This window comes from Gasterosteus aculeatus, chromosome 21, assembly GCF_964276395.1.
Source record: "Gasterosteus aculeatus chromosome 21, fGasAcu3.hap1.1, whole genome shotgun sequence".
Classification (NCBI taxonomy): domain Eukaryota; kingdom Metazoa; phylum Chordata; class Actinopteri; order Perciformes; family Gasterosteidae; genus Gasterosteus; species Gasterosteus aculeatus.
In genome coordinates this window covers 18,273,382-18,290,572 of record NC_135708.1, presented here as the reverse complement: position 1 = coordinate 18,290,572, position 17,191 = coordinate 18,273,382, and the positions used below count along the sequence as shown (strand labels likewise).

General features: G+C 43.3%; 1 protein-coding gene and 1 long non-coding RNA gene across 4 annotated transcripts; one reads left to right on the top strand and one right to left on the bottom strand.

The window, feature by feature from the left end:
* Positions 1-8,305: 8,305 nt before the first annotated feature.
* On the bottom strand, positions 8,306-16,259 carry LOC144390076 (ADP-ribosyl cyclase/cyclic ADP-ribose hydrolase 1-like). 2 transcript variants are annotated; one of them, XM_078096096.1, is made up of 9 exons: positions 16,079-16,259; positions 15,497-15,623; positions 15,259-15,394; positions 14,186-14,268; positions 10,597-10,670; positions 10,060-10,146; positions 9,872-9,955; positions 9,711-9,778; positions 8,306-9,486 (listed from the first exon to the last, which is right to left on the bottom strand). In XM_078096096.1, exons 1-8 carry the CDS (start codon positions 16,240-16,242, stop codon positions 9,721-9,723), a joined length of 813 nt encoding a protein of 270 aa, XP_077952222.1. In that variant the 5' UTR covers positions 16,243-16,259; the 3' UTR covers positions 8,306-9,486; positions 9,711-9,720. The 2 variants fall into 2 exon arrangements, with proteins under 2 accessions (XP_077952222.1, XP_077952221.1); XM_078096095.1 differs by lacking the exon at positions 8,306-9,486 and having other exon boundaries at positions 9,568-9,778.
* LOC144390078 (uncharacterized) lies at positions 11,854-13,388 on the top strand. 2 transcript variants are annotated; one of them, XR_013454146.1, is made up of 3 exons: positions 11,854-12,774; positions 13,064-13,095; positions 13,234-13,388. It is a non-coding gene; the product is annotated as an uncharacterized LOC144390078 (long non-coding RNA). The 2 variants fall into 2 exon arrangements; XR_013454145.1 differs by lacking the exon at positions 11,854-12,774 and having other exon boundaries at positions 13,016-13,095.
* Positions 16,260-17,191: the final 932 nt, after the last annotated feature.

The following is a 17,191-nucleotide window of genomic DNA, read 5'->3' as shown; positions in this document are numbered from 1 at the left end:
TTTACCGGGGAGGGGGCTGGTGCACTTGCTGAGCGCGTGCGCGGAGCCTTCCAGCAGGAGTCCCTCGAGGGGCCCGAAGTGAGTTGCGAGGATGAACTTTTTACTCAAATAAACTGAAATTAAGCTACTTTGCAGATTTTACGCAAAATGATTCCAACAAAATATGATGTATTATCGTAAATGTACATTAACAACACTGACAATAACTCTTCTTTACTTTACTTGTGCATGAGTGTGTTATCTATACTTACGTAAGAAATTGCCTTGCACTATAATATATACAGTTTTTTTCAATCGCTAACAAGCACTTACCCATACTTCAGAAATTTTTTCTAAACTCTTAACACAGACTCACACCTACAAGACACACTTGGCCAAATTGATAATTTTCTTCTCAAAAACACATTTTGTTAAATATATACCAACTCTTAATTTCAACACAGAACACATCTTTCTCTGCACACACTAACTTTACCAAAACACTGGAAATCTGACTCAAAATGAAATTATTCTGTCAAAGAATAACATTTGTTTTCACTTATGCAGTCCAACGAAGTACACCAGGTTTCAAAATTCTGGCTATTGTTGACATTATAAAAATTGCATAGACTTTTATGTTTCAGGTAACATGCAATCCACCATTTACACCAAATTTATTGGTTTGAAACTGTATGCGCACATGTACAGTAATGTTCACATTCAAACGCATTCCAGTAAAAAGCAAATCAGTTATTTTTTCTTAACTGTTTACCAAAGAAGGTACAGTAGAAGCAGTATAATAGAACAGAAAAGGTTTATTTTATTTTATTTTAACTGTTCTCCTGCGTTTGTACCCTATGGATGAATGCACTTATTGTACGTCGCTTTGGATAAAAGCGTCCGCTAAATGACATGTAATGTAATGTAATGTAACAAAATATCCATGAAACACACGAGCATTCTGAAAAAAACAACAACAGCCAAAAGCCCAGATGAAAAGGGGGGAACTAAAAATAGCAAACAATGTATGCATCTAATCCCTGCGATCTTCAGGGTTCGGGCACATGTTTTCGTCAACATCACATCTGACATCATCTAAGGCGATGCACCTGGGATCAAACCGCTTGGCATGTCGGATCCACCCTTGGCAATCTTGAACTGTGATGTCCCTGCAGCCAGCATCCATGGCTTCAAGGAGGGACATCTGGTCATGTGGCTGATGGTCATAGACCTTCCACCTCCATGCAGAAAAGAACTCCTCTATGGGGTTGAGGAAAGGTGAATAGGGTGGAAGCAAGAGACTCACCAGTATTGGGTGGACTTCAAACCATGCTGTTATTGCTTGTGAATGATGGAAAGCAACATTGTCCCAGGTAATTACAAAGGTCCTCATGTTTTCACCCTCCTGACCCTGCTCTGGTACCAGGCGCTGGTGGAGATCATTAAGAAACGCAAGGAGGCGCTCTGTATTATAGGGTCCAACCTGGCATCTGTAAAGGAGTAATCCTGCATTTGACATTGCTCCACACATAGTAATGTTTGCCCCTCTCTGTCCTGGCACATCAACTGTGGCCCTTTTTCCAATTATATTTCGTCCACGTCGACGCCTTTTGGACAGATTGAATCCTGCCTCAGCGATGTAAATGGGGTCTGGTTGGCCTCCACTTCCATAACTCTCTGAAACAAAGTTTATGTCATGCCATTAGTGTCTACCAAACTGTACTGTAACCCATTACTGTGTAGGTTACCTACTTGCAAAGTGCAAAGCTTATATAACTGGACATTGAATTGAATATACACTATACCTGGACATATTGTCGTCGTAGCTCCTTGACTCTCTCACTGTTCCTCTCAAAGGGAACAGTGTAGAGCTGCTTCATCCGCACTCTGTGTTTGGACAATGTCCGCGTAATGGTTGTGAGGCTGATGCTTTCTATATTGGCAAATATCTCATGGTCCTCCACAATTGTAATTTTAATTTCATGCAGTTTAATTGCATTATTTGCAATAACCATTTCTACAATGGCAAGCTCTTGATCATAATTGAGGAGCTTTCCTCTTTCCCCAGAGGGTGGAAGAGCTGAGATATATTGTTTTTGAACTGATATCATTGCAGAAGCAGAGGTTTTTATACTGTATCTACGGGTTGGAATATTGTTTTTGGTATTGTGGGATAGTGTGTTAACATTTGTGAATACTACTAAAACAATCCATCGTTTTGTTGGGAGGTATGGCTTGTCTGTTAAGAAAAATGTTGTGGACATGTGTTGACTGACTGCATATTGTGTGAAAACGACATGAAATGTGTGAATGGTATGGCCACAAAACACCGATGCTGTGATAATTGTGTTTAGAGTTTTAAAAATGTGACAACTGTTTGGACAAACGCTCGTTAGCGATTGAAAAAAACTGTGAGAGGAGGGGGGCCGGTGCGCTCGTGCACGTGCGTTGTGCCCGTGGCCACGCAGGCTGTCCGAAGTAAGTTGCGAGGGTGCCAAATAAATAATGTAGATGTGAGCTATTATTTCACTGGTGTTGCAGTGTAGATGCTTTTATTGTAAAGGGGGAGATGGAAAGATAAAAAGGGAACACGTGTCTATTGTTGTATTACTAAGTAAAGACGTACTATAAACGTTTTTTGAGGTAGTTGTATTGCACCTGCAGTATTGGTAGTATATAGTATACAGAGGCAAACAATGTACTCCTTCACATGCAACATGCGCCAACTTCACCTGACCAATGAGGGAAAGCTGGTGCTCTGCAGGGGAAGTGAGGAGACATTGTCCACGGATTTAGAAAAGCACGTTACCTCCTTATAAATCCTCTATTCCACAGAGGATTACTCATCACCGATCCCAGCAGGGTGTCCTGCAAGGTCACAAAACAGAAGTTGAACCTATTGCGTTGCATTGATTAAGAGGCGAACGCGTGAACGTGATGATGTTTACCCGGGTTGCATTCGGGTGTGAAAGGCACGGCGCCGATCAAAGGCTTGAAGGCTTCCACAGGAACTTCACAAGGGTCCCGTCCCACGTGGGCCCGCTCAAACAGGCCCCAGATCTTCTGACAGTCGTATCTGGAAGATAAAGGAGAAAGGTACCTTTGTTTATCGGTATAGGAGGGTAGTTGCACAATGGAGGCGAGTGGTAACGCGCTCGTGCAGCGGCCCGTGAAGCACGCAGGTGGGATTTGTGTGTTTTGAAGTGCGGTTTATTTGCTGAATGCTGCACAAGAGCATTTCTATCGTGGATTACTAGAGTTATCAATCCATCCGTTTGTTCATCCAAAACTCACTGATTGATATGAATGGGATGGAAAATATAATTAAAAAAAAGTGTCACCTGCCCGTCTAATGCAAGCTAAGAAACTCTCCCCAGAAATGACCTTTTAGCCCTGTTAGACTGCCGTTTCATGCATACTGTGAGGGTCCCAGGACCGTTGGTGTGTGTCTGTCTGTCTTGCATGTTCCTGGGTGGTTGGAGGGTGAGGCTGTTTACCAGATTGGAGGCGGCTGGCCAGCGCAGCCAGCCTTTAAGAGACGCCCAACCTGATGTGTCGGGGCCCCATTCTTCCTGAAGACACCCGGTGCGACTGGGGGGGCGACAAGCCTCTCTTCCATCAATGCCGTTTTTTTTCAAAAGTCTGGTTTATATTTATGTAATCAACTTTTTTTGTTAAAAAACCTTAATTGCCGTAATCATCCGTCACTTGTTGTGGTGGAGGAGCCAGACCGTAGCAACACTTGGACCCTTAACCTTAGTATGCTTACTTCCTGTAAATGTTTAACATGTAACTGTTTTCCCAACTGAACTCTCACTTTCAGTGTTGCGTGGTTTATCTTACACTAACCGCTACATGCATGTGAAGTTTTATTAAGCGCACCCTTTGAACTCCTCACACATCATAATGAAAATGCTCTGGAATGTGCACATTTTCAGCCCAAAACGCCAGAGGCAACGCCACGGCAACCGCGACGAGGGATGAGGATGGGGGGAGGGGGGGGGGGGGGGGGGGCAGTGGTGCACTCGCTGAACATGTGCGTTGTGCCATGTACCTTTCAATTGCACATCATAAACCCTCGGCTATACATTTATTTGAGGTACTTGTATTGCACCTGCAATATACATTTCAGAGGCAAACAATGCGGCTTTCACTGCACTGATATTACGTTGTTTTCAATTGCACACCATAAACCCTCAGCTACATAGATAATACATTTCTTTGAGGTAATTTCACATTTCAGAGGCAAACAATGCACCTGTTTTTTCAATTGCTAGCAAGGATTGTTCAATACTGAAACCACATTTTCAAAAGTCTTCAAACAGTAGATTACAAAGATTAATTTTGGCCAAACAGTTAATCTAACCTCCAAAACTCACTCAAGACCAGTCTTATGTCCAATTCCAAAACTGTTGTAAAGTTTTTACTGAGATATCGGATATCCACATTTTCATCAGACTTGTCAAGAACACATAAACGCTGTGCAGTTGATAATCTTTTAAGCCCGACAACATCAGATAGAGGTAACGCTAATGAGAGAATACTGTTGAGCAAGCAGGGGGCTCTCATGGAGAAGCAGAGGCTTCCAATCTTAATGATGACACAGAAAGAGACCAGGAAGAAGTGTTTCCAGAAAGCACAGATGGGCCACTTTTCCTGAAGAACTTTGAACTTTGTTTTACTTTAAACTTCAAGCTAAGTTGTTGCTCTCATCTACAGTTACACCGAGCATCAGATGTCCAGGCAGTGCATGACATGAGTCAATCTCATCTGTTTCAGTTTTCATAAACTGAGGAAAAGCTGGCAACTTTAAGGATTCCTGATGGTGACGTTAAGAATGTTTACGCTTTCCTCACTCGGACACCCAGGTGGCGGCTCGGATCTCTGCCTGTCTAACTGACATCTCTCAGTGGATGTCCGCCCACCATCTGAAAATCAACCGAATGAATGCAGCAGCTTGACTGGTTCTCAACCTTCCGATATTCTCCCACACTACTCCACTCCTCCGCTCTCTTCACTGGCTACCGGTGGCCGCCCGCATCCAGTTCAAAACATTGGTGCTCACGTACCATGCTGTGAATGGATCGGGTCCAGCTTACATCCAGGACATGGTCAAACATCCCAACCCGCACTCTCCGCTCTGCATCTGCAAAACTACTCGTCCCTCCCTCACTGAGAGCAAAACACTCGACTAGGTCTCGACTCTTCGCTGTCCTTGCGCCGAAATGGTGGAACGAGCTCTCTAAAGACATCAGGACCGCAGAGAGCCTTCACATCTTCCACCGCAAACTAAAGACACACCTCTTCAGACTCTACCTCGACTAAAGACTAACAAATTGTAGCACTTAAATTGTACTTGTAACGTCACTCATCTATAGCAAATTGTAAATTGGCTTATTTGAGGAAATTGCACTTTCTTGTTTCTTGTTCTGAGTTTGTACCCTATGGTTGAATGCACTTATTGTACGTCGCTTTGGATAAAAGCGTCCGCTAAATGACATGTAATGTAATGTAATGTAATGTTTAAGATGCCTTGAAATCACATGATCTTTTTGGGGTTTGCAACACTTATACTCTAAAGACAACTATGTTTTTTTTTATCTTGGGCAGAATGAATCTGGAAAGGAATGCTTTGTTCAGTATGCACCTCGTCAGTCACTTCTTCAGTGTGACTCAGTCAGACAGCAAGTTCATGCACAAAAGCAGCAGATGCTGTCTTGTTATGGACCAAAAGACATTTTGGGGATGTATGGGATCGTAGTAATATGACAAGTAATTTGTTGTTTCAATCAGATGATGCCTTGGGTTTGGTACTATATCAGGATACATTTGAAGTTGCCAAACCACTTGGCTCAGGCAAAAAGAAGCATAAAGTTCTTGCAGTGTACGTTAGTCTTGCCAGTATAGCACCTCATAACAGGTCTCATGTAGTGGCTCTGCTATGTGGGGACCAGGATTACAAGTACTTTGGCCAAGAAAAAGCCTTTAGATAACACTTGTTGCAGATCTCAGAAATGGAGAGGATAATGGGATAGCCACGCTGGATGGGCAGGTGAAAGGCACTCTATGCTAGAGATAATCTGGGATTACACAACATCGGTGGTTTCATTGTGTTACGTCCAGTCGCTAGGGGGAGACGGACGCATACATAAACCCAGACTTTTTTGTTGGGTGGAAAAGAATATTTATTCTTGGAGACAAGAATCAAACACAAGAGCGTACAAACTGAGGGAAGGGGCCGGGGGTGCCGTGTAAATCAAAAACCGAATAGAACAAAAGGAGACCTTCAGAAGGAAGACTATGACAAAACCAACAAGTAACAAAAATCCTTACTTACATTAACCAAAACATAAAGATACATCCCAATGGCACCCCTGCTCCTAATGTGGCTAACACACGTTCTGTGAGGTGCAGTGTTTCAGTGGTGCCTGGCCCTGGCCCTCTTCCTCGCTCTCACAGTCACTCTCTGGATCTGGTAGCCGCCCCCAGCTGCAATTCGTTTGGCCTTTTAAGCCTGGCGCGCACTCCAATGCCCTCTTCTGGTTGGCTGGGAGTCTTCCAGGCGGATCCGCTTCGGTCTTCCCTCTGCGTCGTGGGAGGTTGCAGCCTGACTCCCTGTTCACCTGAGGTTGCCGTCGGCAGCCGTAACAATTGAAAACTCACTTTTGAAGATTTTGTTACATAGATCGTGCAACATTTATCCCATATATGAAAATAATGTGCATCCAATAATTGCAAATGATTTAGACTCATCTATTGATGTTAAATATGATTTCAAGTTCAATTAACTTTTTCATGTTTGTAATCCTGGTTTACCGCCTTGCTTGGGCCATGATCTTTTTGAAGGTATGGTATCATATGACCTGGTCATTGTATATCAGCCGTGTCATTGAACAGAAGGAGTTCACTTACTTGCAAATAAATTCTGCTGTCCAGAATTGGATGCTACTCAGGGTCCTGCCAGTCTTGATAGGTGACACAGAGAGATTCAAAGTCCAGTTGAAAATGAAGTGTGGCAACTTGCATTACAGCTTAGACAAATTGTCCAGCTGATTTGTGCACCTGCCATCACCGGGGCCAGATAGCTTACTTGAAAGTACTGATAGGAGTACATTGTGAGTAGAGATCTGAATGTTATTTGCACATTCCAAATGTGACCAAACAAGGAAAGTAAGCGATGCCAGGCTGAAGGTCCGCCTAGCCCGCCTTCAGCTCGAAGCCCAGGAAAAGGAAATGGTGCGTAAAGCAGACTATGATCTTCAATTACAGGTACGCAGGCTGGAGATAGCGGCTGAAAAAGAAGTCAAGCTGCGTCAGCTGGACATAGAGGCCATGAGAATTGCTGCGGGACCACAGTCGACACACACCTCAAAATCTTCCCATACCAGCCACAACCAAACAGGTTTTGATGTCAGCAAGAACATTGCACTTGTGCCAACATTTCGGGAGTCTGAGGTTGACTCCTACTTCAACGCTTTTGAGAGAATAGCTACTGCCCTGGTCTGGCCCAAGGACATGTGGCCGATATTGCTTCAATGTAAACTGGTGGGTAAAGCCCAGGAGGTTGTGTCATCTCTTTCATTAGAAGAGTGTTTGAAGTATGAAATGCTCAAGGAGGCAATTTTGCGTGCCTATGAGCTCGTGCCTGAGGCATACCGACAAAAGTTCAGGAACCATAAAAAGACTAGTGAACAAACTTTTGTGGAGTTTGCTAGAGAGAAAGGGGTACTGTTTGATAAATGGTGTGCTGCCAGTGAAGTAAAGGATAATTTTGAGTCCCTTCGACAATTAATACTGGTAGAAGACTTCAAGGGCACTTTACCAGAAAAGATGGCTCCCAACAAGAGGGAGGGAGATGGTGGAAGATGGGACCTACAGGTTGTGCCAAACAAATGAAATGAATATAACAAAACGAGGCCTAGCTCACCACTGGCTCTTCATCCAAAACAAGTCAAACAAAATACCTTACCTCCTTCTCTAAAAAAGGACTAAAGGAAAACGTTACACAGGAGGCAACAACCACTACACCTAGTGTGTCTATACAAAGGTATACCTACGTGCAAGAATGTACAGGGTACCCCAACTTACTAAGGTCCTCAACCTCCACCTTACAAAACTCCAGTTTTGCTAGCAGCCAGCTAAAGCTCACGTACAGGAAGACTGGCCACCACCCGCAGCACAGAACACCCCCCCTTTCACTTCTCAGGAGTCTTCCTTTATGGACTGCCACCGGAACTGCTGATTGCTTTCCACCTGTGTCTGGAGTTGGCCAATCAGCATAATCACTGAGGGAGAGAAACCAATGAGCAGGAGGGAGAACGACAAGAACACATGCAGACCGTCCCCGTCTGGCATGTAACACACACACACACACACACACAATTCTTCATATTTCAGTCATTCACTCACTGACCACCCAACCATGTCTGTGTCTCACTCTCGTTCAAGTTTTTTGTATTAATATGGGGTATTTTTTATTTAATTCTCTTTACAAATTATCAACCTATCCATTCTATTTTGACTTGTATATTTTATTTTGGCTTGAATGTTTGAATTTGTTGTTTGGATGCTATTTTTGCTCAAACTTATACTGTTCTAATAAACAAGAAAGTTGTAAATATGTTGTTGTTGTAAATTATTATTTTTCATACTTTTGTAGAGATGCTTCCACTACCGTTAATGTTATGTGGTAAAGAGCGGACACTGAAATGCACTAATCATTATCCTACTTATTATAATTTCTACCGCTATGCGTGCTCTTCTGCTTAAATCCCTAACATAAGACGTATAAATAATGTTCTTGTTCAAGGGTATTACTAGAGTGTTACTTAAGTAAGAAATCTCCCCATGAAAATATTTTTGCATTTGCTTAAATAAATCCAGCATTCTTTATAAATATTGGGGTGAAATAAATGCTAAAAAAATATTGACATAAAAATATATAAATGAACTACCTACTGAGTCTTCTTGTGTCCTTCTGTCACATAATAATAATAATAAAAAACGATAAATTCATTATTTAGACCTTTTGTACATCTGTTCAATTATATACAGTATATATATATATAATATTTTTTTTCTTTCAGTTGAAAGTCATGCAGTTCCTTCTATGCAATAATAAGTCTTTGTTTATTTATTGCCGACCCTAATTCGTGAATGATATCTATACAAAAATTTACTAATTTCTATCAATTCGCAGCCGGCTCTGGTCCTCGGCCGTGGCTGCAGCGTACCAGACGGTGACGGAGGAGCAGAGGGTGGAGCGTTTGAACCAGACTCAAAGCTTTGATTCTAACATTGAAATTAAAGAGCACATAGCAGCGTGTGTGTGCTCAGCTCTGTCTCTGTCCAACTTTAATTTACCTCCATTTGTGTATAAATATCCATCCATCCATCGTCAAACCGCTTATCCTGCACACAGGGTTGCAGGGGGGCTGGAGTCCATCCCAGCCAACTTCGGGCGAAAGACGGGGTTCAACCTGAATTGGTCGCCAGCCAATCGCAGGGCTACACAGGCACATACAACCATTCACACTCACATTCACCTACGGGCAATTTAAAGTCCCCAATCAACCTGATCCCCAGATCCCCATTACCCTTAAGATGTAATGAAACATTTTGAAAAGGTGTATTATCATGTTTCACAAAAGGTGGCACATTCCTTTACACATTAAGTCAAACTGCCCCAGGTACAAAAAGAATTTACGGCACATCGCTTCATCTTTAATTACTTTGTTTAGTTCACCAACAGACTGCACAGGCATTCTCCGGATCTGGGATGCAGTCGTTGATCTGAGCCCTGCAGAGAGAGAGAGAGAGAGAGAGAGAGAGACATGGGGTCCACACACTGGACACATGGAGACGCCCTCTCACACAAACACGCTGTACGTACTCAGGCACTGCCTTGCAGCTGTACGTAATTCCTCCATCCAGCTTCCTCTGCAAGTCCTTCAAAGACTCGTTCTCGCAGCTCGTGCTGAAGAAGGAACAGAAAACGTGACTTAAGGATCGACTAATGACTCGGATTCTTTACGCACTCAACACATTCGGTATTGAAGATCCAAAAGGCAGAAATCTTACACCGAGTTCTTCTTTGTGACCAGGACGACGTTCAGGCTTCGCACCCTGGGGGAGTAGAACCGCGGCACCTCGATGGTCGCAAACACACTGACAGCGAGGACAAAATAGCAGCTGTTACTCAGCAAGGTGGGAGACAACAACAACAACAACAACAACAACAACAAGAACAACACAGGGGATATCAAAGAAAATGACTTGCACATGTTTCATGGACTTGATATTCAGAAGTTTGGCTTCTTATTATTTTTAAATCCTTTATTAAGGGACATAACATTCCAGCCACAACAACACGCTTTATTTAATTGTGTTTAATTTCTTGCTGACCTTTTTTATCAAAGTATCTAATAATTAAAACATATCTACACCCATTTAAAAAAAATTGGAGCAGAATCATACGATTTTAAAACAAAACTGTGATTCAGTAATTTTTTGAAAACCAGGCATAACATGTAACACATAACCCACAAAATCAATCTCATGAGAATGTAAAGACATGCTAACGGTAGTTCTATTTGGCAGGAGGAGCAGAGCACCCACCTTTTATCATAGAACGGCGTGGCGGCGGCCCCGTTGAGCATCACTGTGACGTCGCCGCAGGCGGCGTCTGCAAACTGAGCGAGAGGACGACTTTAGAGGAAATGCAGCTGTCACGGTGTGGGTTTGTTTCCTGTTTCATTTAGTAGTTTCCTGCCCCCTGGGTTAGCATCACTTCCTGCCCTGGTGTGTTCTCCTGTGGGCGATTGTCTCCCGCGTCCAATCACCTGCACCGTCCCAGTGTCTTTAAACCGTGCGTCTCTTGTCCTGTGTCGGTTCATTGACTGGGTTTCCTACGGTGCTGCTGAGTGTCTTGTTTATGGCGCTGAGTTTGTTTGCTTGTGTTCCCCGTCCGTGTTTCTCCCCAAGGCCTTTTTCATTTTTTTATGAAGAAAGTAGTACTTTAAATGTCCGGTCCTGGACTTTCCTCGTGACGGCACCTTAGATTCCAACTGCCTGACGACTTCTTTTGCAGAGTTTATTAAGACATTTAAGATTCATGCAGGAGTTACACAAACATGCAATGCTTCCTAATTTAGTACTGACGGAGTTGCATTTGTAACATGGTGTGTGTAGGTTCTGGTGTGTGTAGGTTCTGGTGTGTGTGGGTTCAGGTGTGTGTGGGTTCTGGTGTGTGTAGGTTCAGGTGTGTGTTGGTTCTGGTGTGTGTGGGTTCTGGTGTGTGTTGGTTCTGGTGTGTGTAGGTTCTGGTGTGTGTGGGTTCTGGTGTGTGTAGGTTCTGGGTTTATGTGTTGGTTCTGGTGTGTGTGGGTTCTGGTGTGTGTAGGTTCTGGGTTTATGTGTAGGTTCCGGTGTGTGTAGGTTCTGGTGTGTGTTGGTTCTGGTGTGTGTAGGTTCTGGGTTTATGTGTTGGTTCTGGTGTGTGTAGGTTCTGTTGTGTGTAGGTTCTGGTGTGTGTAGGTTCTGGGTTTATGTGTACACAGTAAATTTGCCAGTGTCAAAAAGGCAGTGTCAAACTATTTTAATTCTTCCGGAGTTCTTCCAACAATGGACAGAGTAAAATTGAACCAGAAAACTTCCAGTGTTGGTGAAAATAATCGGAGTTAACAGAGGTTTTACTCTGTCAGTGTTATTGACTCTCTCAGGCCCTGATTCAACACTGATTAGAGCAAGATACCTTCCAGAGTATCACTAAAAATACTCTGGAGAGCCCCGCCCACCAACTTTCCCGGTCAAACTGAGAATGTGGATTCTGGCATCGCCATCTTCCTCGCATCAAATACTGTGGTAAGTCTTTCTACTATAAACTATTCCCGTTGTTTTTCTTCATTCCAGTAGAATCTGTATAAGAATAAAGGGACGTTTTCATTCACCACACTAGTCAATGTTGGGTACGTGTCTTCAAATACCGAATTTCAAATGGCTAACGTGATTATCGGGTCGGCGGTTAGCTTAAATGTAGCAGCCACATGTCTGAACTCGCAACACCAAACTGAACAAAAACGACACGAGGTAACGTTAATGTCAGCGAGGACGAGCTGTCCTGGTGTGTTATGTGTCATGCTTGCACATTTATTTCAGTAAAATGACGACAAAAATTTGTTGAAGCAGTCATATTTATTATTTCTATTTGAGCCGGAGCAAATCGCTTTAGCGTCACGTCACAATTTGGTCGAGCATAGCGGGACATGTCGCGGACGTGCGGACGTGCTCATAGGACCCGCTAGTTCACCGGCAGACGGCGGAATGCACCGAGTCGACCCAGTTAACGTGAACGGAGCCGCGGCTCCGAGAGGCTCGGTTCCCGTTAGCTGCTGCTGTAGCCATAGACATATAAAGAGTAGACGCTGCATTGGCTGCTGAGGCGCAAACAAATATTTTTTATTATATTATATACCAGAATATTATTACTGTTACGACTACTATGAATATTAAAATACGCCGAATCATGTTTTCGGTGTCATGCCTACAAAATGCCGTGAACATCCGCTTTTGTATTCAGCGAGTGACGCGCTGACACTTCGTTGCGCCAGCTGGCACTGAGAGGAGCGGGTGACCGGTCCAAGCTGGCGGCCCCGCGGCTCGTCAGCACCACTAGGCAGCAGCGGGCGATGTCTATTCTTTATGTCTATGGCTGTAGCTGCTGTAAGCTTAATTTATGCTTCCGCGTTACGGCGGCGGCGGGTGTGGCTGTGTGTTTCTGCGGGTGCCGAATCCTTGGTGAGCCGAAGCTCATATTGAAGCGCAGGCTACGGAGAAGACGTGAATTTACAACACTGGTTCACCCACTGAGGGACCTGGACGAGCAAGTGCACTTTCGATACTTTAAAATGTCAGCAACTGCCGCAAATTACGTTCTGAGCGGACCAATCACAGCACTTGCGATCCACGTCAACTCGACTCGCAGTTAGATTTTTTCGGAGGTGCACGTCAGGCTACGGCGGAGGGGTCTACGTAGTTACGTAGTTACGTAGTTACTTAATATGTATATTTTCCTTTTTTCTTTCAGATTGTTCTTTAATGTACTGTGGTGCTCTGGTGGTAAGTAATAAGTTGATGTACTTGACCGAAAATGTAGTTGTGTTTGTGATTTTTAAAGCTGAAATAGGGTATTTTCAGGTTGTCAGCTTGTATGGGGTTGTAGATCATAATGTTGATTTCAGTTTGCTGTCTTTGCAGATACCATCATGTTGATCAAAACAGTCCTGTCATCCAGCACCAACCAAGATCTTTGCCACTGTGATAAGATGTGAGCTTTACATGTTTTAGGTTTACTTTTGATGCCAATATTTCATGTTTACTTGGAATAAATATGTATTGCAGTATGGATACAATTGTCTGTGTGTTTTTCCCCCTGCGTAGATATGCAACACTGGTAGGAGTTGGTTAAAAATCAACACTCTTTGGAGTGATTTCGTAATCAACATAGTGTAAAGTAGGTTTAACACTGGAAAGGTTATTTCTTTTAGTGTTACATGTGAATAACACTATGGGTGTTACTTCTTACATAGTGTAAAACTTGATTGACACTTCTTAGAGTTAATATTATTACACTACACTGCACCTAGTGTAAAATTTTAACTCTTACCAGAGTAAAATTGACTCTGGAAATTTAACTCTGTGTTCAGTGTACATTTAACACTCTGTAGATAGGGACCATATGTTCACTGAGGTAGTGTTAAAATTGACTCTTTAAGTGTTGTATTAACACTGGCGATTTTACTGTGTAGGTTCCGGTGTGTGTAGGTTCTGGTGTGTGTTGGTTCTGGTGTGTGTGGGTTCTGGTGTGTGTAGGTTCTGGTGTGTGTTGGTTCAGGTGTGTGTTGGTTCTCGTGTGTGTAGGTTCTGGTGTGTGTAGGTTCCGGTGTGTGTAGGTTCTGGTGTGTGTTGGTTCTGGTGTGTGTGGGTCGGCTCGTGCAGGAGAGAGCCCGGCGGTGCGTCTCCATGGAGACCGACACAAAGCCTCATTGATGAGGAAGCGGGCCGGCTGACTGATTCCTCTCCTCCGCTCTCTTCCTGATCACAGGAGGTGTTTGACCTCGTGCTCCACGTGTGCGTTATTGTGGCCGCTGCTCGAGCACACGTGTGTCGTGTTGTTGCCAGAACCAGAAAGTCCTTGTTGATGACTTACTGCAGCGGAGGCTCCGTTCCAAAAGGAGCGAACGGCGCTGGTTTCACATTCGTCCCATCCTGGGCAGCCGGTAGCAAACGTTTCTATAGCGACGAGCACAGAGACGACACTTATGTTCACTTGAGTAAAAGAACAAAGGAGCCCTGAGACGTCACGTACTGAGACGGACAATAAGAGACTTATTTATACATTTTAAAAAATTTGTAATACTGTTCTGGAAATTGTGTGTACACGTTTGTCTTTGTTAAGGAAACTTGTATGATGTTTTATTAATAGAAATAATGGATGGAGATTTTTGATTGGTGATTTTTTGAGATATTTTGTGTGCTATTATTACAAAGATGAAGATGCTCTCACTACCAGCATGATAGAAAACACTTTTATCTACTAGAACTGTGTCATTTGTAATTTTTTCTTCCTTTAAGAGTTTGGGCTATATTTGTCACGGTTCATGAATCCAGCGCCCTCTCCTGGTATCGTGTGTTATGTGGGGCTGTGTGAAGTGGGCGGAGTCAGCAGCGTAATCAACAGAACAGCTGATCACACTTTGCGTGCCAGCTGTAGCTCTTTTCGCCACCCAATAAGACTCTCAGTGTCCCTCCTCTCATTGTCAGATCGTTGTTTGATGTCTCCCGTGTGTGTCGTGTTCCTGTCGGCGTGCCAGTCTCCTGCTTTGTATGGTGTTCCCGTGTTCCTGAGTTTGTCGTCGCTGGATCCCTCTAATCCGGTGCTCATCATCATCATCCCTCTCCCCGGGCTACGGGCTGACCTCCCCGCTCATGCGCCACCCACCACCAGGAGGCATTCATTGACTCTGACCTAATAAACTTGGTTTTCACTCGCATATCTGCTTCCGCGTCTTAGGATCATGACAATATTGGGAACTTTTTCAATCCAAACGTCATGAAAAGCCTTTTTAAATAATCATTCATTTTATATATGACATCATATTGCACATTAACATATATTGTTAAAGAGCTGCCGCTACTTTTCTTCCGTCATTCATCTTTTAATCTATTTTTTAGTAGATAATAGTCTGCAATGATGTTGTCTGCACAAACAAAGTGTCTCACCATTGCTGTCCTCCTTTCCGCACCAGGTCTGCTTGTCCAGCACCGATCCCAGCAGGGTGTCCTCCAAGGTCACAAAACACTTTCTCTTCTTAGTGAAGGCACGGACCACAGCCTTCGTATCGCTCCAGAACAGCATCTAACCCCCCCGACCCGTCAAAACAGAAACGGAACACAAGTTGAACCTATTGTGCTGCATTGATTAAGAGGCGATACCGCGCACGTGACGAGCGGCGTTCACCTGGTTGCATTTGGGTGTGAAGGGGGCGGCGGCGATCAAAGGCCCGTAGGCTGCCACGGGAACTTTGGAAGGGTCCCGTCCCACGTAGGCCTCCTCAAACAGGCCCCAGATCTTCTCACAGTCGGTTCTGGAGAACAAAGCAGACGTCTCAGCGACGCTGATCGGCCCCTTTGTGCTGGGAAAGGTTAAAGTATCGTAGGAGGGTAGTCGCACAATGGAGGCGAGTGTTAACGTGCTCGTGGAGCGGCCTGTGAAGCACGCAGGTGTGTGTTTTGTGTGTTTTGCTTTGCTTGCTCTTCTTATCAATGATTAATTGACCTGATGTTGTTGTCTTATTGACTGTAGTCAAGTCAATATCTACTTTAGATATGATGTGGACATGACTACAAGTTTTCAAACAGTTTCTTTACAACGGTAGAGATTTTATTGATGGAGCTCTTTTTTCTTTTTAAATACGTTCTTCACAAAACAACTCCAATGGAGGACTGAATGTGGACTGATTGGCTAAACCGCTTCTTAGACCGGCCTTTGGGACCTGTCCCAACAAACCGCTACATGCACGTGAAGTTTTGAAATACTCACCCCTTGAATTTCTCGCACCTCTGGATGAAGCCGCGCTTAAACGTGCGCATCGACACAGTCACCGCCACGGCGACCACGATGATCACCGTGACCGCGATGCCGATGCCGATGTTGCGGCGTCTCGTGCATATCCCCTCCGGGAGACAGGACTCTGTGTCACCCATTGGACCGGTTGTTTGCTGTCAATGAGACGTCGCGCGGAGCCGCGCTTTCATTCGCGGGGAGGGGGCTGGTGCACTTGCTGACTTGCTTGCTGTTATCTATACTTACGTAAGAAATCGCCCCTAAGACGCATTATAATATATAAATAAAATACATACTACAGTTTTCTCCCTTCGTTCTGTCCCATAATATAATAATTAATTAATTAGACTTTTTCCACATCTGTTCCATTATATATATTTTTTCTTTTCAAGCAGTTCATGCAGTTATGCAATAATAATAATAATAATAATAATAATAAAAAGTCTTTATTTATTGCTGACCCGAATTCGTGAATGAAACAGTATAAGAACATTTATGTATTTGTGGTGCAGCATAAACTCATTTTGGACCATTCCCTCACCTGGCTTTGTGGTTTCTTGACTTGTCTGCTCTTATTCTGTTAACTCTTCACCGTTTGAATAATAATACAAAAAAAACTAAATTACATTAAATGCTAATGTATGACCAGATAAGATAAGAGTTTTAATAACCCTTTAATAAGCCTCATATTTGCCAGTCAGAAATTTTTTGTCCAGAATGTTAAACATGCAACAAACTGAATCATTTTGCTTACATTACTTTTAGACAAAATGCATTCAATCACCAATTTTTCAAAATCCTTTTATCATTCATACTCCATAAACTGAAAAAAATGTATATTTGCAGGATACTTTTCATATGTTAAAACACACTGCTTTCAAAACCGATAAAAGCATATTTAAATCAGAATGATGACAAATTTCAATTTCCTCAGTCATTATTTTGAAATATAGAAAATCAAAGAAAAATCAGTCCAAGCTAATTGTATAATAATAATAATTTTAGCTCAAAGCCGACCCAGATTAAAAAATGTGGTGATTGAATGAATTCTGTCTGAAAGCAATGCGAAATGATTCACAGTTTGGTCCG